The sequence below is a fragment of the Pan paniscus genome, chromosome 15 (assembly GCF_029289425.2).
Source record: "Pan paniscus chromosome 15, NHGRI_mPanPan1-v2.0_pri, whole genome shotgun sequence".
NCBI lineage: Eukaryota > Metazoa > Chordata > Mammalia > Primates > Hominidae > Pan > Pan paniscus.
The window spans coordinates 34664984-34687641 of record NC_073264.2 but is presented as its reverse complement, the minus strand read 5'-3'; the positions used below and the strand labels follow the sequence as shown (position 1 = coordinate 34687641).

At 40.2% G+C, this 22658-nt stretch overlaps 1 protein-coding gene across 13 annotated transcripts in view; it reads right to left on the bottom strand.

Moving 5' to 3' along the window:
- Window positions 1–22658, bottom strand: part of NPAS3 (neuronal PAS domain protein 3) — an 867158-nt gene that overhangs the window by 434308 nt on the left and 410192 nt on the right. For 9 of the 13 annotated variants that reach the window (XM_034937407.2, XM_034937408.2, XM_034937409.2 and 6 more), the window contains one exon: window positions 1222–1304. In XM_034937407.2, coding sequence (XP_034793298.2) covers window positions 1222–1304 — 83 coding nt within the window. The remainder of the gene's footprint in view (window positions 1–1221; window positions 1305–22658) is intronic. The other 4 variants (XM_055097464.1, XM_034937410.2, XM_057299681.1 and 1 more) reach the window with 1 other exon arrangement.

The window sequence follows — 22658 nt, the reverse complement described above, 5'->3', positions numbered from 1 at the left end:
CAAATTCCTGGACTTTACCCTATAAACTCTGATTTAGTAGGTCTAGGTTGAGGCCCAAGAATACATCCTATGAGCAAGTGTTGGATGATTCTGAAACTGCCAGTAAAGACACTGCTTTGGAGAACCACCAGGATTTGACTATGAGCTATTTTTTCTTTCTTTCTTTTTTTTTTTTTAACGCAGAATCACATAAGAGTTTCCTAATGCACATACTTAAAAGATAATATGCTAAATGTAGTATTACTTTTGACAACCTAGAAAAGGAAAGCACCATAAAGGCCCTGTTTATAAACTCTGAATGAACAGGGATCTGGAGTATACTTTTATTTTACCCCAAAGTTTATCTCAGAAAAACATAGCTACCTTTTCCAAATACAGTAAGCGGCCTACATATCCCAAACTTGTCTGCTTCTCCAATTCTATGTAAAAAGGTGTATCTTCCACAGATTAAAAAAAGTGGCCACGGCAACATTTATCCTGGGAGCAGGACCAATGTGGCACAATTATCTATGGTTGAAGGCAGAAGTGTTGAATCGATGGCAAAGTCTTAGTAAAAAAAAGTTTTGAATAAGTGAGATGACGAGTTTGCAATGAATTTTCTCTTGGGCTAGGTAACTACAGTTTCATCCTAGTGACCTTTAACATTTATTTTTCATGAAGTTCACTGGCAAAATCAATTATTATTTGTCTCCTTTTACTAGTATTTTTAAATATACTATATTTTCCCCTGAGAAATTTTCTAATTTAGGGAGGCAAACATTAAGATTGGAAGCACTCACAAATACGAACTCAAGCAAAGAACTGAAATTTGGCGACACACACACAAAAAAATCTCAGTACTTTCACAACAAAACTTTGCTCTTCCAAAAACAATATATAGCTCCAAAGACACACACATAGATCCACTTACAAATACAGCACGCACACAACCATTCTGGGAACAGCCAGTTACTACACATGGCGCATGAACTAAATAGTGCAATTCATCTAAATTATTTCAGCACAAATAATACTTGCCCTCCCTTTCTCATTAACATTCTCTCAAAGGATGGCTTTCTAAAAAGAAAAAAAATAAACTCATAAGAATTTCGGAATTCCAAGATAAAATCACAACAGTCAAATATACAGCTGACATTTAAAAAAAACTCTTTTAAAAAAAGACTAAACATATGGGTTTTTTTTAGTAAAATATAAGAAAGCTTCTTTTTGTTTTAAAGGTACCTGCAAAATGTGGCTTCCCAAATGTGCTTCAAATACTTCAATGGCTAGTGCACTGGGGCTTCTCCTTCGCTGTGCACCTATAACTTAAAAGAAAAAGAAAGAAAGAAAACAGAACAATTAAGTTGGAGCTCTGATTCATATCTTCAGCTTCGTTTCTCTTGAATGGCATCATTGACTGTTTAGTATAACAATGAGATCTGAACCACCACCCAGTATTAATTTTAGTTCTGAGTTGTCTAAGCATAAACATAGCCTAGGTTGAATTTTCAACCTAAAATATCGACTTCTAGAAACATCAAAAAAATACATTCAGACTTTAAAATTTTTCCTTTTGGATGGCTTTCCCTATACTGGAATAAAAACATATGAATGTTCGGGTTCCTTTAAAATAAATTAGTACACCATTTTTCTTAAAATTAAGGTATTGATTTTTTTAAGCATCTGCATACTGCCTCATCTCCCCCCAACCCCGCTCCAGAGAAAACTAAACTTCTTACATCTTCTAGGCTAGGAAAAAAGCAAACAGGAAACTTTTTGTATTTTCTAATGCAATAACTTCATCACAGTTTAATCAGCACAACATATTGGATAAGACATTCTTTTTCATGATCATTTGCACTAGTGTTAAGCATCCTGAGATGGCTGGATTTCACATTTACTGCATATTCATGTGTAACTATTCCTATAGGACTGACAAGAAGCCCAGGTAGATCCTTGGCCAGCATGTGCCTCACCAGGTCAGTGACTGTTTCTTATCTGGAGTTCCCGAACACTCCTGTTTTCTCACTAAGAGTCAATCCTCTTCCAGGCACGCTTCACCTGCTTTGCCTGCAGGTGCCTACCACACAAGGAGTCCTCATAATCCTTAACAAAAGTGGGTTTAATACATAATAACTGTGGAATCCAGAATTGAGTGTCATCTGTTTATTTTTTTTTTTTTACGTGGGGTTCCAATTTATTTTAAACCTGTTCTTCCACTTATTTTTTCTTTTTTAAAAAAAATTTAATGGAGTATAATTGAGCAATGAACTATTCACAGATCAAGCAGCCCCCAGAATCACAGCAGATTCAGAGAGACTCCAGGGATGCGTCGTGGTCAGAACAAATTTATAGACAAAAGAGGGAAGTGACGTACAGAAATCAAAAGTGAGGACATCATAAAAAATCCATTTGCTTTACACTGATTTATTAAAGAAAATATTCAGATGCTTTCTATATTTCTAACAAGTAAATTCCCCATATCTTCCTGCTTTTTTTGAAAATTTTATTACAAACCTCTGCTCTCTCAAGCCCAGCTACTACTAATTGAAAATAAAATCAAAATCCCCTACTTTTTTACTTCTAGAAACACTTTCAGCTAGTTGACAAGAAAATTCCAGTGAAATGCCGCTGGGGTAATTCTGTTGCATTTCATTACTAAGTTGGTGAGTTGGCTCCACAGCTTAGTAGGGATTATAATATAAATGCACTTGTGATTATTGCGCTATGCAAAGTAGGGAGTTTACCCCTGCAAATGTGAGTTTGTATCTGCAATGTCTGCAAGGCACTGTGAAAATGCGTGTGTGTTAAGTATCATTATTACTGACAAGAGAAAAATAACAGAGGCATTTTTTTCAATGGAAAAATTTATAAAATATAATTGAAGAGTGATCATTATCAAAAGAATATTCCAGCTGGAAGGGATCTTAGAGATCTCTACTCCAGCCTCCTCATTTGCTTCAGAAGCAAAACACACAACTAAAAATCTTAAAACAGAAAAATCAGTTTACTATGCTGAGATTAATCTTTATTATAAATATAGACATAGGGTTTTTACAATTTTAATATTCAGATATACTTAAGACAGTACTACTGTGTGTATGTGGGTGTGCACATTTCTGATTAATTTCCTATTCTAACATGCACATTACTCCCTTCAAAACTCCTTTGGCATTTTTGATAATGCAGCTGTCTTGCTGAATACTGTTTTCAGTTTCTAGAGTGTTAATTGCACATTATGGTAGCTTGGTGTGAATGATCCCACATGAATAAAATCTGCAGCCTTTTTTTTTTTTTTTTTTGAGATTATGGGGGTGGGTGGCTTTTGGGAGGGAGAAGCGGGGGAGTTGAAAAACTTCTCAAGTGTCCACTCTGTTTTTGAGACAGTAATTAGGATTCAGAAAGCTCCTTATTAATAGCTCATAATTTGGGGGGGCACTTCAGGGACTCCAATTACAAAGTTCAAAATAAATCACTGCACGTCCCCTCCCCCACCCCAAAAAAGAAAAAAGGACTAATTTTAGATAACAGAAATCATTCTACAAAGAACTGGATTATGAGGGGGCAAGGGAGTAATAGCCACCAGGTTATAAGGAACCCTAAAACATCACAGAAAAGTTCACTGACTTAGGAGGCCCAAGATGCAAGCTCCAGTAACAACATAAAGCTGCTCAAATGCCTTCTGAAAGCATAGAGGCTGTTGTCTTCAGTGGGGGTGTGGGGGGTGGGGCGGTTATTCAAGTCTGGCTACTGATGGCCTTTCTTTTCCTGCTGTTTCTCCACTAGGGTTCAGGCTGTGCTCTGAGGAAATGTCTTCATCCATGAGTTCTATCTGTATAGTTATTCTTTGTTCTCCAAACCCCCTAGAAATCTGAGTGTGCACCCCCATACACCCTAGCATAATATACAAGTATCTTGCAAGTAGTTTCACGCTATTCTATTCGATGGCATTTTTATGTCACTGGAACTTCTCTTGATTTGTATGTTTTGCACTTATGCAGGTGATGTGGGCTGCAATGACAGTTCCTAATTTTACAACCAACATAAATATGTTAAACAGGAGCCCATTATGCCCCTGGTAGGAGCCCAGCTTTAACTTGAGCATTAATGCTAACTGAATAGATGTTAAAAATGTACTTCTTATCTTGCACTTATCCTATCACATTTGGCATTTTGAGAACTGAGACAATAATCTGATAACTAAAGAATACTGCAAACACAGGTATTTTGTTTCTCCGTGTTAATCTTATTATGTTTATAGAGTATCATTAATGATCTAAAAAAACTAAAGCGGCATTTCCTCAATGGGATCTGTCATCTTCAGCAAAGCAATACATTGTTTATGAAGCTCTCTCAGATTTCTGTATTTTGGAAATTGACAGTTTCTAAAACCATCTGGTAGCCCAGACACACTGTATACTTATTATTGCCGAACGGGTCACTGTTTCATCTGATCTACTGACATATTTCATTTATTTGTTTGTTCAACTAAAAGACTATTTTCTGAAATTTAAAGAACACTAACAAAATTAACCTATACACACACACACAACACACACACACACACACACACAGAGGGCATTGCTAAATAAATGGAATGTGCAACCACTTGTCTGTGAAGATTCTGTTACCAGCTCACTGAGAGTGAGACGTAAGAGCTATAGGAGTTGAACAGTTTATACAAACTAGTATAAAAAAGAAAGCCCAAGCCACAGGAATTCAACTTAAAATTCAATTCAACATGACTAAAAGCCTATTTGATGTTGAAAATTTCTAGCTACTATAAGGGAACTAGTGTTACAAAACTTAATAAATAGTCCAAAAAATGTTTTATGACATTTAAAACAAAAGTAGGTCCAGTATATAATTATCAACACACACCACAACTCTACTATTTCATGTTTTACAAGGGTTAAAAATAGAACACCTAGAGTTTTAAGAGACTTTAAATGGAAGAGAAATACAGGGAGAAGGATTTATTGGTTTTTTAAAAAATCATCTAGGAAAATTCTGATTGTCTCAGAAATCCAAAATGATCCGATGAATCACTAAGACTGTGCATTTGGCCTTTCCCTCATTAAAAAGGGGAAGATACACAGGGGAACCACAGTCTAAAACATGTATCTGAAAAATTAGTTTTGCCCCTCCACAATGTCAGCAGGAAAGTTCTAATCTGGATCCTTCAGCATAACCTCACACGGTGGTCTTTGAGAATTAATTCAGTGCAGTAAAAGGCAACCCTTCTTTGGGGAATACACCAGGCCCTCCCAGCCATATTCCTAACCAGTGCTCCTCACCTCAGGGGAGGCACTCACGTGAGGAGGGCTGAGGATTAACGCTCAGTGGGAGTTTGACCTATTCAGCCGAAAGGTCAGCTTGCCATGGAAGAACCCGTTACAAAACAGAAGCAGGACAGCTTGGTGGACACACATAATGAAAGGGGAAGAGTCACGAGCCCTACTTGCCTTGTGCCCTGCTCTTTCCCTTCATAACCCCAGCTCCTTGCCAGCATGGTTCACAATGGGAAGGTGGACCACAGGCAGAGAGCCACAGAGGGGCTTGCTATTGGAGGGATCACTTGAAGAAGGTATTCTGAAGTGAAGAGGACTGTGACACTGTGAGGCAGGGTTTCTAATGGATTGTTTTATTAGGCCAAGGCAGTCACTGGTGGATAGGAAAGATCATTTCAGAGGTACTTCCTTATCCTCCCCCATAAGGTGGAGGGCAGTACGGCATCACGGGCAAATGTAGTCTTAAAGTTCGGCAGGTAGTATCTCAGGAACGCCTGGCAAAAAGGCAGGCTTCATGCCCAGTAACCCCTGATAGCTCCCCTCTGAATCCTCCATCTAAGGGGCAAGGATCTGTTCCCACACTGAGCCTGGGGGAAGGGAGCACTAAAGGGCGTGCTTAATGGAATCCCTGGACATTGACTTCCTGGGCTTTGGCTAAGCAAAGCCAGGGGCTGAGAAAGAATGGAATATGGAATGCTTAATGAGTCTTTCCATGACATAGAAGAAAAGGAAAGGGATTCCCTTGAAGAATCTCAATTAGCCTTCCTCACTGTAGGGCCAAAGAAGCCAGGGAGAGTTTTCTCAGGAGCCCCAGAAGTTCATGAGGTATGTATGAGTGTGTGTATCTGTTTCCCTATCAAAATTAAAATTTCTCAGTTTGCATGTAATATAGGCTGTGTCTTTATTCTGAAACTGGCCCTCATCACTCTGCCTTCTGTGAGGTCCATTTTCACAAATTGTATTCTTTCAATACAAAAAGCCTCAGTATCTGTGCATGGCTTAGACACTGGGAGATTTTCAGGTTTGGAGAAGAAACTGAAATAGCACTGGGTACCAGCTTAACCCATATAGCAACACGACAACTGAAATTCTGTTGTTGAAAGCACTGTATGTGAAGTTTTCATGCAATATGTATATATACATATATGACGCACTGTTATTGTTTTCATATATATGACAACACATACATGAAATATATATATATGAAAACAAATAATAACAGTGCTTTTTCAGTGTACTTTCATCAAGGTTAGTTTCTAGTATTAAAATATAGGATAAATGATGACTGTAGAAGAGAAATAGGGACACGCATTGTTAATTGGGCACGTGATTAATCACATATCTGATAACAAATAAATACCAGAAAAAAAATCTCATGTATTCAAGAGTAGTACACTTTGGGTTTATTTTTAAATTCCTATTTAGGGGATTTTTAAAAACAAAAAAATCTATCTTCATAATTCATATCTCAGACCTACTAACATGTTATATCACCAATTTAGACAAAAAAGAATATTTAATCCAATAATGCAATTGAAATTTTAAGAAGTCTTACAATGATCCACAATTTTTTGATGCAATACATATTTAAATATCTTCCACCATTTAAGTATGGGTTGACTGCATTAGGTAAAATAATTAGGGATGAGGTGACTGTGCAAATTTTAATACTTATAAATGAACTGCTTTTGGGAAAAAGAAACCATGTCTGCTTTTCTTAAAGAAGTGTATTTATATTGCTTCAACTATTAAAGAACTAAGGGGAAAACATACAATGTCTAATTGATCTGTTTAGTCAAGGGGGCGTTCACTATGCACTTCTCAGCTTCTTGAGAATTAAATAGTATTCATATGATTTTTGAAAATGTTTATCATTTTCTATACCAAAATGGCATAGTCCTCTAAATGTGAAACAGCAACCAAATATCACTGTAGTAAGTCTTGAAAATGTTTTTGTATATTTGGTCAGCAACAAATTACAGGGACCTCTTAGTACGAAGTTTCCATTTTAAAGATTCACTTTGCCTACCCACCTTTCTTTTCCATTGAGGGAAATGAGAATCCCTAGGCAGATATTTCTCCTTCTGTAGCTGGGAAAGGAGGAAATGGCCTTTCTCCAACAATCTGGTAGTTACTATAAGAATACTGTATGTCCCTCACACGGGCTACATATGGGGTGATTAACATTCTTCGTGAGAGAACCCACACTTCCCCTTGACAATGAAATCCTTAAGGCAGTGGGTTAAGCTGCTGTTTGGAGTGACAGCACTTGAGGGAATGAGGTCAACGTCTGACAGTCAACGTCTCGGAGGACAGAACCTCAGGAAAATGCAGGCGTGATCCACAGCCTGGGCCGAGGCGTGGAGAGTAGGGTACATGAGGGAAATCCTCAAGAGATGCAAGGGGTCCTGAGGAGTGGACTGGCCTAAAAGAAGAGGACACCCCTGACGTACCTGAGACTCCAAAAGTGCTGTTACTAATTTTAAAAAATGGTAGTTATTACACAGTCATTCCAATTTTACTTGCTTAATTATTCCAGAAGAACAATGATTATAAGAGAGTACTTTTTTGGGGGGTGGGACTTTAGTCCTTAACAACTTAAAAAACATCCAAGGCTTTCCTAAGTATTTATTGGGTTCAACCACTTGATGTCAAAGGGATTGCTTTTGGATGTAAAGCTTAAAGTTAACTATTTAATTCCCTTTATACAGTGAAAGAAATGAGAATTTCCTCTTTTTCTTTACAAAATAAATAAAAGGTAAAAAATTAGATCATACCCCAAATTAATTCCTATCTTTAAATTCCCAGCAGAGATATGGAGTATGCTGGGGTGAACCCACCAGCCCCCTCCCGCCCCCACCACCCAATTTGGGGAAGTTTGGGGAGTGAGACAGTTATAAAGCGACTTCAGAATAAAGAATATAGAATAGGAGGATCTTTGAGGGCTAGAAAGTCTTGATTTTTAATCTAACATGAACAGATCAAGAAGAGAGAAACTAATTTCTTCTGGCATCAGGGCTATGGTGGCAAATATGTACTGAGTCTCAGGCTGAGGCAGGCACTCTGCTGGGAACTCGGGATGCAAAGCTGACGAGGATCCAGTCCACTGGGCGAGGCAGGCCTGTGTGTCAGAGGAGGCCAGTGGGCCACGCAGAGTGGGTAGCACAGATCCCTGTCCAGGCTCCAAGCCTGAACACATTCCTGACGTAAGAAGGTGCTCTGCTTTCTGAGTACTATCTCCAGGTTCTAGTTTTGAACTGCTTTTGTTGTTTAAATTCTTCTTCTTTCAGTGAATACTTTCCTCTACAAAACACCTACTGCATGTATGTCAGGCAGGGATACCATGTGTCGCTCACGAATTAAGCCCACAGTACACAGAAAGACACCGTGAGCTCTCTGATAACGGCTCTCAAAGGGAGGGACAAAGAGAACATACCAAATTTGGGATGTGAATACAGCACTAACTTTGCAAAGTTTAATACTTGACTTTTCATTGGTAGAAATTATCTTCCCTACAAACACACTAAAATTTTTTTTGAGCAGTTAAATTTTTAATAAGGGTTAGATTTGGTACACTCTCTCAAGAGGGGAAAGGATGATTACACTTTCATTTTGCAAACTGTCTTAAAAGCCTTTCCAATGAGTGCCGCTTTACTGCTGTCACCTCCTCTGACCTCAGCAGCAAGCAAACAGTTATGGCATGATTCCACCCAGTAGGAAGGGGGTGGAGATTACCACTGAAATAGTGCAGTGTCAGTTGCAATTGCTGGTAAAAGGAAGACGTCCACATCTGGTATCTTGATTTTTTAGTTTTCAGTCTGATCCCAAAGCTTCGTGTTATGACATTTGTAACATCTGCTACAAATACTGAGGTAAGTCAGGCACAACCTTATTACTTCCAGTCTAATGCTCCATTCACCCTCTAGGCCTTCCTAGGCCACTGATACGACAGGGAACTAACGTTGGTTCTGCAGGAAACAGCTCATGTTTCTGTGGGAGAAAGAATACAAAGTCTCTTGCCTTTTCCCTCTTCTCTCTCCTCCATTCATATATTCAGTCATCCTCTCTCTCTCTCTCACTGTCTCTCTCTCGTTAGCTTTTGGGCCACATCACTTCTTGGTATTATGCTCAGTAACTTGCTTCCTGCCAGAAGAAGAGTCAACATAAAGAGTTGTGTGAAGCAGTGGGGTATTGGCCCAGGGGACACAAGACTCTGCTTATAACAGCACCTGCTATTGAAAGGTCACTCTGATAAATTTCCAAAGCTCAACAATCTCAAGCTATGGAATTACATTTATTCATCCAAAATGTAGTGAAGCCTTATAATATGGAAGGTATCAACCCTGTTGACCAAGGTGCTAGGGATATAAGCCAGGCTCCTATTTCCACTTACAGATACGTTGGCAGAAGAAAGCTAAAAGTATCCACGGGAAATATTTGTTGAGCCCCTATCTGCGCTGGACACTGTGTCAGGGAATATAAAATTGAAAAGGCATCTCCTAACCCTCCAGATCATCAGAGTCTACTGGGACACTGACATATAAGCAAATGAACAATATGCAATAAAAGTACAACTCTCAACTCAGGATGGAGGTGGGGAGAGGTGGAGTCAGGGAAGGCCTTAGAATAAGGTACTGCCAGAACCAGAACCGGAGTATGGAGTGAAGTTACGTGAACAGTGCACTATCATGGCCAGGACCCTGGGATCTACTGATCAGACATGAAGGCAAGGGCAAAAGCATGTTAACGTAGCTACAGATGCATGTTCCAGGCGCATCATCCTGCCCGCGACAACGATGGACTGTCATATTCTTAGAAACCTGAAGGACTGGGACCCCACCTACAGTGCCTTCTTGGGGCTCAATACTGCATAACAGTCACATAGTTACAACTGGTAGACCAATGTCCATTTGGCACTGTCCGAAAACCCCAACTTCACAATTCTCTCTCCCCCTCCACCTCAACACCACTGCTTAGATGAAAACCCTGACGTGCACACCTGCATCGCAGCATCTGGCTTGGCACCGTGCTGGGCAACCGAGTCACTAACCAGACTGTTGTATCACCTCCGTGTTCTGAAGTGCACTTCTGTGATTCAAGTCACTTACTGTAGAATATGTGATCCATTTCCAGGATGTGCCTGTCCTCTCTGCTGGGAGAAGGAGCTCAATGGGAGGGGTCACACTATGGGGAGACAACTACACAGACTAAAGGATTGGGGTTCTGGAGTCATGCAGACCAAGTTTTAAATCCTCCATTTTTCTCTAATTAGCTGGGTGGTCTTAGACAAATTAGGTTCCATGGACCTCAATTTCTCATTCTGTCAAAAGGGTTAATGCCTCTCACAGCAGTTGTGAGGACATGTGACATGCCCCGCCCTGATTTAATTGTTCTCCTGGAGGTTATTTGCATAGTGTTGTCTCTCCCACTAGCAAGTTACCTTCCCAAGCCAGAGGAGTCATTCTGTGCTTTGCCGAAACCCCAGCATTTAGAATTGGGACCAGAATGCAGAAGGCACACAATAAATACTTGTGAATGAGCGAACACTCTAGAGCACAGGGCCCAGCCCGCGGGGGCGCTAAGCACATGTCAGCTCTCTCCTCTTTGTTGTGAAAAGCAGAGGCCGGTCCAAAGATGACTTTTCTCAATAACTATCTTTATTCCAATTTTAACAGGAATATTAGGAATTTTTTCCCCTGTAAGTTGTCACCAGCTTCTGCCTTTCCTACAGTGTGCTATCAAATCTATAGTGTCACCACAAACCCTGCGAGCCAACTGCAATCAGGGCCTCACACCAGTGCAAACATTTCACACACACTTGGGCAAAGAGCCAGCAATTCACTGAGTGTCAGCAACTGCCCACTGAATTTTCTTTTGAAGGATTCACTCATGCCCTATTCCGGCAGTAATTGGCATTGGTTTTAAGATCCTGAATGCCTCAGACATAACTTGATGAGATAAATGTATACAGCCACCACCACTGCAAACTGAAATCAGCTCTTACAACCCCACCATCTTCCCTCTAATTTCACATAAACAAAAGCCCACACAATTTTCAATGGTAACTATGCAGGAGCTAGGTCTTACTTATGTTAGCTGATCAAGGTCTGCATCACCATTGCTGCCTGACTTTTGGATACCTACAGAGGCTATGATTTAGGGAAAGTTAGAAAATAAACAAGAAAGAGGAGCACAATTTGGAGAACGCAGATTAGTAAACAGGCTTACAAGACTGTCTGACCTAGAATCGAGAACATATGTAAGCAATATTTTTATACTTTTCACCACCATACAATGAATTAAGGAAAAAACACTTAACTTGAAGACCTATTATTTAGACTCAAGGCTGAGTTCAAGCCTTTCTCTATTAGAGGTTCTTAATATGTTTCTTTCTTTGAATAACAGGGCTGTTTAAGCAAACCCTCTTCATAAGACAATATTCAAACACAAAATTTTGCATATGCAATTACAAAAATTCCAGAGAGCTTCTGAAACACAGCCATAGACCCCAAGTCAAGAACTCTTGCCCTGTGTCATCAGTGGGACTGAACAACTGATTCACTGAGTGAATGAGTAAGTAATCAAATGAATACTCAAATGAATGAATGCAAGGAGATCCAGTCAAGAGAGAATGCACAACTAAGTCAGATACTTGTATTCTGTGAGGAGACTGTGGGACTGAAAGCAGCAGCCAGTTAGTTGGTTTATTCACAAAACTGCCTTGTGGAATTATACACTGCTCCTCCCCTTCTAAATGCAGACAGAGGGAGGAAAGGAAAAAGAGATAATGAAGGTTTGCAAATGAAGTGGGTACAACTGTGCAATCAATCAACATTTTCTGAAAAAGAATCTGCATCACTTGCCAAAAATTTGAACTGAATAACTGAACCAGAATTCTGATGAGAACGGACTTTGCCACTAGCCAGTCATTTTTATTTGTTTTCCAGCTGTCTTGCTTCTCTCTTCCAGGAAGCCACTGGTCTCTTCAGTGTGGCAAGTTCAGGCAATGGGAACTTATTTAACCACAGTTCAATGTATACTCTGTATTCCCTATTTTAATAAAACTTTACTGAGTGCTTACCCAGTGCCAGGCACTGTTAGTTGAAAAGGATATAATTCACTTATTCATCTAAAGATTCATTGAGGGCCTACTAAGTGCCAGGCCATGGACCACCAAAGAGTGAACAAAGGAGACAGACAAATGGGCCTGCATGGAGCTGGCATTCCAGTGGGGAGCCAGACGACAACAATAATAGCAACAACACATGCACATCTCCATATAAGCAGCAGTATGAAAGAACATTTTTAAAAGGGGAAGGGAAAAGTAGGGACAGAGATTTCTGTATTCCATGGAAGATCAAGGAAAGCCCCTCCAAGGTTATAATATTTGAGTGGAGACAGGAATAAAGGGAAGGAGGGACATGATGTCCAGGTGAAGGGAAGAGAAGATATAAAGGCCCTGAGATGAGAGAAACTTCTCAGGTTCAGGAAATGACAGGGAACCAGTACCCTCAAGGAATTTAGAGAATGGAGAGAGAGAAATACAAACTGTAAAAAAGTAACAGGTTGCCTGGGCACGGTGGCTCACGCCTGGAACCTCAGCACTTTGGGAGGCCGAGGCAGGCGGATCATGAGGTCAAGGGGTCGAGACCATCCTGGCCAACATGGTGAAACCCTATCTGTACAAAAATACAAAAATTAGCCGGGCATGACGGTGCGTGCCTGTAGTCCCAGCTACTTGGGAGGCTGAGGCAGGAGAATCACTTGAACCTGGGAGGCGGAGGATGCAGTGAGCCGAGATCTCGCCACTGCACTCCAGCCTGGGCGACAGAGCAAGACTCCATCTCAAAAAAAAAAGCAACGGTTTACTTGGAGGACTGCAGGAAAAGGAGCATCTAACTCTAGTGAAATTCAAAGATGTAAGAGAAAAGAGAGCATCTGGGCTAGATATGAGCGTTAGTTTTCCAGGCAAACAAGCCACGGATTGGTGGGGATGAGGGGAGCATTTGGGTAGAGAGAAGAACACACACAATGGCACAAACTGCTGAGCAAGGCACGGGAGATTCATGCATGAAGAAGACATATTGGGCCCAGTCACAAATGGCCCCATCAGCACTGCAAAGGAGTTCTCAGTTCACACACGGCATTCGGCATCCATCTGAAAAGTTAGAGCACAGAGGGACATGAGCACGTGTGTGTGCTATATCACCTGAGGCACGGTGCAGAGGGTGGAACTGTGTTTGGGGAAAAGCTGAAAACGTGGCTACTGCATAGTCTAGCCAATAAATGACGATGAGTTGACCCTAGTAACTAAGTAAGACTGTAGAGAGGGGTTCAATTCTAAAAGTATTTAGGAGATAGGACTGAGAGAGCTTTGTGATTAACTCATAAGGGAAAAGCCAGAGTGCAGTATGAATTCTGAGTTATAACACAGTATAATGGTTTCTTCCTTTCCTGTGATAGGACATTGAGCAAGGCAGGAAGGTGTTAAGGAGAAGATGGGAAGTTGAAGGGAGGTGTCTTTAGGACAAGCCCATCTTGATGCCTAAAGGGCCTGAGGCGCAGAATTGAGTTTTTGGCAGAGATGAGGATTTGGCTGCAAGTCATTAGCACACAGGTGGGATTAGAAGCCATGGGAGGACAAAATGGGAGGTGGGCTGGGGACCCAGCTCAGGGAAAATCTGCATTTATAAAGAGGCAGAAGCGGGAACCAGCAAAAGCCTGAGTGCAGACAGCCAGAGCAGAGGGTGGATAAAGAGGCAGCCATGTCCTAGAAAGAAGAGAAGACATTTTAAGGAGAGACTATGGACTCTGTCAAATGTCATGGGAGAGCCCTGAAGATCTTGGGCAGGGGCACTGCAGTCAGTTGAGCAGCAAATGAGAGATCAACATTTCTGAAAATCTGGAAGGGAAAGAAAGGAGAGTAAGGGATGACTCTCCTATGAAGGGAGAGTAATGGGAACATACCCAAGCTTAAGGGATATTTTTTAAAGTGACTTTGGATGTTTATACCCTGAGAAGCAGCGGCAAGCAAAAGCCATGAGCCATAGATGAAAAACTCTTTTAAAAAGCTACAAAATTACCAGGAGTTTAGATAAAGCTGAGAAATAAGCAACACAATATTTTTTTTCAATATTTCACTATAACTTGACTCTACAAACTTAATGTACCATGGCGTGGTGCCCAGCCACCACAATAGGGATCTCAGCCTCCAGTTCTTCCAGATGTTGTTTAAACAACATAATGATCTATAATCCACATCCAGAACTAGAATTGGATAGGGAAAGCTGCCTGAATATATCTAAACCCAAGCCATCATTGTTCCCCCAAAACCTCTGTCCCTTCTTGCCCACTGTTAATGAGTCTCCATTCTGCTAGTCCTGCAGGCTATATCAGAGCTGTCTCACCTTCGTTTTCTCCTCTGCGTAAATAGGAAATCCTTTGCAAGGACTCCAGTCTCCACTACTAGAGTGACTTTCCTACCAGGTTCATGAAGACATGAAACTTCATATATAGAGATTTACAAAGATACCAATATGCTACAAAAAATGCAAGACCCCACTTTGGGATGATGCTGTTTTGAGGCTTCCTACTTACTTCACGCTACCAATACTATCCATCACTTTGCTCATCAATAAAAATGTTTTCTCCTGGTCCAATTGGCTCCAAGTTTTCTGTCTTTGTATCTCTTGCCATGGCAAAAGTTCTCCAAATGTCATAAATAGAGGAGTTACTTGGAATTGCTTTTGGAGTCCCTACAACTCCTGGATCACAAAAGCAACAAGTATTTCTTCCTTGCAGCCAAGATCTGTCAAATACCCACAGGCAAGTATTGCAAGTGATTATTAATATACACAGGTGTGAGCTAAAAGAATATTAAATCATCAAAGGAAACTAAAATGCATTATTTAATGAATTTTGATTATGCCAATAAAGAGAAAGCCAAGACTGTTATATGTGGCAGACAAAAAGACCTTGTTTCCCAATATTTTTTTTTTTACAGAAGCCATTGCCTCATCATCACTGAGGTTGAACTTTCTATCTGGCAAGTGAGAAAGAGATTTTTTTTCTGGAATTTCAAAAATGTTTATATAAACTTCGTCCTTAGTACTCAGAAGAAAATACTAAATGCTGACCTCAACTTGCTCCCCTTAGCTCTCCTCTCATTTTTATTCCTCTCTGAGACAGTCTGCTTTGAGGTTTTCAGATTCTGATAAGACCTATATAGTCACTTTCATTTTCTTGAACTAACTTACTTTTATTCACTTGCACCATTGCTGTTAAGTCACTATTTTCTTCAAATTTTTACCCAAAATTGAGATGAAGTAAGTTTTATATATTGTTGCAAGTTTATTCCCCTCTCATACTGGTTTTAATTTTTTTAGAAATAATTTCTTCCATTGTTAGTATCAGCATATGTCTAGCTCTGTCCTCTACAATATCCATCAAAGAATCTTGAAATGTTTATTCTGGAAGTATTCAGGAACACTTAAAAAGATGGGAAGACAGCTGTAGTTTAGTATGAAAAGCACAATTGTTGGGAGCCAGAAACATTTATTTCTAAATAACAGCCCTGGCATTTACTAGTTGGTGAACTTGGATGAGACATCTGACATCCAGATCTTAGTTTCCTCATCTGTAGAGTGAGATAATAATACCCAGTCCAAAGAGTTGTGGCAAGGGTTAAATGTGTGACAGTTTTCTAGCACATACCTGGTAAATAGTGAGAAAACAATAAATTTTCATTCAATCTGAATTTTTAATCTCTCTGTAGCAAAACAAAAATGAGTGCTGACAAGATGCTTTTGACGACGAAGATTAAAGAAAGTCACCAAAGTGGTATATATGACTTTTCTGTCATTGTCTAGGTTGTACCACCTTGGGCCAGTTAGAAAAATCTCAGAGAAATATGGTTACCAGAAAGGTGAACATACCTGCTTTATTTAGCATGCTGTTTGAGAATTAAATGAGATAGCATATGTGAAGTGCCTAAGACAATATCCGACCCATAAGAGGTATTTGCTAAACATTAGCTCCTTTCCCCTTCCTCAAAGATGTGTATTCTTGGAGTCATTTGTAAATTTTTTTAAACCGCAGATTTTTTTTTAACACGTTAAGTTCTGGGGTACATGTGCAGAACGTGCAGGTTTGTTACATAGGTATACACATGCCATGGTGGTTTGCTGCACCCAAAAACTGTCATCCACATTAGGTATTTCTCCTAATGCTATCCCTCCCTTAGCCCCCCACCCACAAACAGGCCCCGGTGTGTGATGCTCCCTTCCCTGGGTCCATGTGTTCTCACAGTTCAACTCCCACTTATGAGTGAGAACATGCATAAACTGCCGATTTTATAGAGTAAATCACATGTCATGCCCTTGTTCAAAACTGGAATAATAGCAACATTTATTAGAGATGGAGTATCTTGGCATATATGAAAATCCTCAAGACTATAGCTGAATATTGATTCTATATTATGGATTTGGAGTGTAATGATCTTTTGTGAGAGTACACAAAAAGAAGCGGTATGGCATGGTTGCTTTCTTACACTTACGTGTACATACACGTATATGCATGTGTGCATGTGTCTCTAGACATTTTTAAATCTTCAACTTATATTTTCAACTTCCAAAGACATATATACATGGTAGGCATTGGGAAGCTTGGTTAAATTATGACTGCCTAATGCGGAGACATATATACCCAAGCACTCCTACTACAAAAATGGTAGCAGCCTAAAGGTTATCTTCCATTTTTCTTCCAAGGAGGACACAGAGTAGAAGAAACCAAATAGACTGCAGCATTTTACCCCTCTGTTCCCCAGTCCTCATCGGTCATGTCATGTTTGTCGTCGACCCCATCTGGGCAGCAGGTGTGGTGCTGCACGGCTGCGGGTATTTGATTATTGACTAGTGTATATTTCCAAAGGGCACAACAGACTGCTGACTGGCCCTCAGTTATAACATGAGGCAATCTTCCGTGTTTATACCTGTAAGAGCTAAAAATAAAGAAAAACTGATTTTGAGTTTTTTAAAACTACATTTTGACCAGAGGCTTTTAACAAAGCCTCCATATATATCAGTCAAACACTGAGCTTGGCAAGCTTGTATAGAGTCTATTAAAGGGGGAATAAGGTTCATGAATTTCAAGCTTGGAGGGCTCTAATTACCTCATGCTCAAACTTTAACTACAAAACTCAGATAAATTGCTGCACTAAAACCATAGAAGATCCTTCACCTGATTTGTGCCAGTGCATCTAAAGCTCAGTGAGGCTGATCCCAGTGAGGTTTTTCAAATCAGTCCTAAGGGAAAGTGTTCTGGACCTGTCTCTAATGAGTACGTACGGATTACTTGGATGTTTTGGTAAAGCTACCCAGTAAATTAGTCAATCTGAAATTTTATTAGCCGCAAAGCATTACAGCAGTCAGTCATATGGGCTAAGAATACTGGGGGAATTAAAGTCATTTTAAGCATCTATTAGTCAGGTATCACGAATCCGTTTCAGGCCTCGGCTAGTAGTTGTAACATGAAACTAATTGGCTAATAGTTACAGCTGTCTCTTCAGTGCGTTTGTTCTTAGAGGCGTGATCCCTTCTTGAACCAATTTGCGTACACCCAGAGGGGGGTCCTACTTTTTATTCTAGTTTAATGTATGATTTGGATTCAAAAGGAAGAAAACAGGTAGGGGGGCAGTCTGTACGTATAAACCATGGTGTGAAACAGCTAAACCTGAATGCACATACTGCCAGCCTAAAAGTTGAAATTTAGCAAATGTGGAAGGCAGAGGAGAATGCAGAAAATAAACATGACTCTTAAATATTCTAAACATCCATATTTTATCAAAGATGCACTGAGGAGAAATGTGGATTTCCCTCTGCCTGGTCTTACACTCTCCATGGCTATTTATCTAGTTACAAACTTTTATAGATGTGAAATATTTTAAGAAGTCCTTTAGAAATGGCCCGAGGTAATTTCAAACTTAACAGTCCCTGTCCCACCAGAGCTCATTACAGTGAATTTTATAACAAAGTACCCTCTACTTAATTTTCAGAGCCTAGCCAAGCGTACGAGAAATGCAGCTGCATTAAGTGCAATTAATGGTACAATAAAAGCAGTGGAAGGCTGTTTAACACCCAAGAACCAGCAGTAAACACTGGCTTCGTGCTCTCCAGCACTCAGTGATGTGCCAGAGGACGTGGAGTGTGAGATTTCTGTACCAAAGTGGGAAACGCCCTTCTCCTGCTAGAGAAGAATTTCCTGTCCTTCAACAATTCTGCCCAGAGACTGTACAAAAGGATATAAAGGTACTCCCTCCAGTTATGCCACTAGCATCCTTGCTCCCTTTGAGCAGGGATCCAACACAGGAAGCTCATATTCCCATCAGGACGGGAAAAGGACAAATTCAATTCCAACAAAAATGAGTCTAATAGCAAGTGACTCGTAATGTACAAAATGATTTGGTTTCCTAACTAACAAAGTGGACTGTCAAATGACAAAAAAGGAACAAAGTAGCCAGTCAGAATAGTTTTCAAACAAGCCAAAAAAAATCAAAAAGTTGATGAGCAGAAACAACCATAATGATACTGCAACTCTTTTTAATGATGAAAAATCACTTCTTAGAATTTGAATATGAGAGACATTCAGAGATCAGCAAAAACCTCAGTGGTTAATAACAATCATGGTTGTTTGAGGATTGGACTATCAGCTAGTTAATTTGTTAAATAAAATACAGTCATCCAGGTCTGGAAAGATGATTACACATATTCAGCTTTCATAAGCAACTGAAATAATTCTATCATAGAAAGAATTTGACGATAATGTCTCTTAGTAGCCTGGTTTGAATTCAGGGACCTACCCCTCTATTTCCATTTCTGGATGAAACTGTTTTTTAACAGTATAAATAGGCTAGGAAAAACATTTAAGTTATATTTTTGACAATAAAATTCCTACCAACACATTCAAGTGCGGAGAATTCGTCCTAATTATAACATTATAGACATGGTTAGCCTAAATAAAGAAAAGCCATAGTTAATCCCCACATTTCATTTTCCTAGAAACATGCTTCTGACCTCCGTCCTCAACAGAATTCCCCCATGAGCTTTTGTACTCGTTTGGTTCCTCCAGTTTCTGATGGATGCCCACTCGTGGTTGGAAGGGCTCACGGGCAATGAGAGGACCCTGGCAAGGGCAAAAGTGAAAACTCAAGTAGGAAATGACAGGAGGGAGCCGGGACCTAACTCCAAATGGAGGCATTTTAGTGACACCAAACTAAGTCCCTCTCCCTCAATAAAATTCTAACCCTGAACACCTCTTCCCAAAACAGGAAACCTGCGACATCCCTAATGACAAGTAAATAAACGATTACAACCCCATAGAAGAGGAAGCTTCTCTGTGTAACTGCACAGATGTGAACGGGAGCTCCAGGCCTTGGCATGGCTCCTGGGCTCTAGGAATGGCTGGAAACACTGGAACTACTACGTGAACAAAGGAGCTTTTGTAGTAGAATTCTGCCGCATTCTACCAAGAAGATCTTTAAAAAACAGACAAAACTGGATACATTTTCAAAAAATAAACAATCTTGTCCTGGACAATTCACTCTGTTTCTGAATGGTCTAAAAGATGGTTAAAAATAATTCACTTGTTCTAATAGTTTCCAAATGAGGGGTTCCATGACTAGCCCTCTCTTCAGAAGGTTTGCTACGTCGATATTACTTTTCAGTAATATCAAGAGTTTTCCCTATCTACATAGGGTTTAAAGACATTTATCCATGTGCGATTTTCAACTGACAAATTACCTATGCTTAAGAAGGTTCCATCCTCCCTGCCTCCTCACCCTCATTTTTGCTGGTGCTGACGGGTCCCCATGGTGGGAAGGGAGAGAGCGGCTGGATGACAAGAAGAGTTCGGGTTCTACAATCAGGCAGGTTGAGATTTCAATCATGATTTTGCTATTTAGCAACTATGGGATATGGGGCAAGTTACTGAGGCTTGCTGAGTCTTGATTTCCTCCTCTCTAAAATGCTTGTTCATAGGGTTGTTAGGTGAATTCAAGGATACCACATGTGAGCATACTCTACACATTCCTGCCTTGACATCCAACCCTCTCTCCCCCTGCAGGAAAAGAACTCTTGAGAAACAGGGACCTTCCTGGAAGACAGGCTCCTACTGACTCACTTTCCAGTGCTGCTTTTACTTATAGAGTTGGCCCTCTGCATTGGCTGATCCTGTATCTGCAGATCCAACCAACCACAGATTGAAAACATTTGAAAAAAAAAAAGGATGGTTGTGTCTGCACTAAACATGTACAGACGTTTCCTTGTCATTGTTCCCTGAACAATACAATGTAACAACTATTTACATGTAATTTATATTGTATTGGGTGTTATAGTAATCTAGAAATGATTTAAAGTGTATGGGAGGATGTACCTAGGTTATATGCAAATACTATACCATTTTATATCAAGGACTGGAGCATCCAAGGATTTTGTTATCTGTGGGGAGATTCTGGAACCAATTCCCCATGGATACCAAGGAAGGGCTGTACTATTCTCTTGGCTCCGACTACCTGTCACCCTCAACTCAGTTTATACAAATCCTGTCATTCCTCATTCAGCAGCCACACCTGTGAAGCCCTCCGGCAATGAATAGTTGGAAAAGCATCTTAGTCTGCTTTAAGCACTTATAACATATTCCACAACTGTTCTAGCAGCCATTTTATATTTTGTTCATAATTTTCTTGTGTGTGTGTGTGTCCACATTTTAATTTGTGATGACTATTCTTATTTACAACCCACAGTGCCAATAGATATTTACGAGTGGTCTTTCTGAAAACATTTAATAAATGTTGTGAGTTCTTTTCCTTACCTTTTGATACAGTGTCTGATATTATACAAATAACCCCATTAGAAATTTGTCTGACTTAGCAAACATACTTGTTTAGAAAGTGAATCTTTGAGTAGGTAAAAAGATTGTTAATAATTCACAAAAGCAGCATGAATTGATGCCACCAGTTTGCTTTTCTTTTAATCCCTAGAGGAACTGAACTGTACCAAGAGAATTGAAATTTTGATAATGTGGAGGAAAATAGCATTTTTGAGCATGGAACTCTTTCAAGGTAAAGGTTATTTTATCTCCCTTATCCCAGTGGCAGACTTAAGATGGTGGACATGGAGTAACCTTGGGATAAATGGGTACTCGTGGCCTGGAGGAAACATATTGGCAGGTGTAAGGAGGCATCAGCAACATTGATGGAAGGGTATTTGGGACAATATTGACCTATTTTGAAATGCTTCCCAGCTTCCCACCATGTTAGTGCCCAGATGAGGTAAGGATATTTCCTCCTGCCTCAGGACCATAAGGCATCCTGTTCCCAGGAACTGTAATACATGAAAGGATTCTCCATTTTATCACTGGGTTCCATGATGGGTATACAGGCTTTGCGGACTCACCTAGGAACTCAAGCTCTGCTTAACACTTTTTTTCCCCATGGCTTTATAAACTGAAAGCTAAACATTTGTGTTTCTAAAACTAACTAATACATCCTAATTTTCTTGAGGGCAAAGATCACATTTGAAATTATCCTAATTTGAAATCAACATTTCCTTTTTTTTTTTTTTTTGAGACAGGGTCTCACTGTGTCACCCAGGCTAGAGTGCAGTAGCACAATCAAAGCTCACAGCAGCCTCAACCTCTTGGGTTCAAGCGATCCTCCTACCTCACCTCCAAAGTAGCTGGGACTATAGGCATGTGACAACATGCCTGGCTAATTTTTCTGTTTTCTGTAGAGACCAGGGTCCCACTCTGTTGCCCAGGCTGGTCTGGAACTTGAGCTTGAAACAATCCCCCCACCTCGGCCTCCCAAAGTGCTGAGATTACAGGCACGAGCCACTGTACCACCGGAATCAATTTTTTTTTTTTTTTTTTTGAGACGGAGTCTCCCTCTGTCACCCAGGCTGGAGTGCAGTGGCTCAATTTCAGCTCACTGTAACCTCTGCCTCCAGGGTTCAAGCAATTCTCCTGCCTCCTCTCAGCTGGGATTACAGGCATGTGCCACCATACCAGCTAATTTTTTGTATTTTTAGTAGAGATGGGGTTTCACCATATTGGCCAGGCTGGTCTCGAACTCCTGACCTTGTGATCCGCCTGCCTCGACCTCCCAAAGTGCTGGGATTACAGGCATGAACCACCGTGCCCAGCCCTGAATCAACATTTCTATGTATCCCATAGTCTTTCCATAGATATTTGATGATGATAATGATCAATTTCAGGCAACTAAGAGTGGCTAGTGAAGAATGAAATGAAATTCCCAGAACCAATATCATTTGAGATACTTTTATGTAAGTACTTAGCTGATACGTGAAAAACAAGGGAGAAAAATTTGTGGTCTCA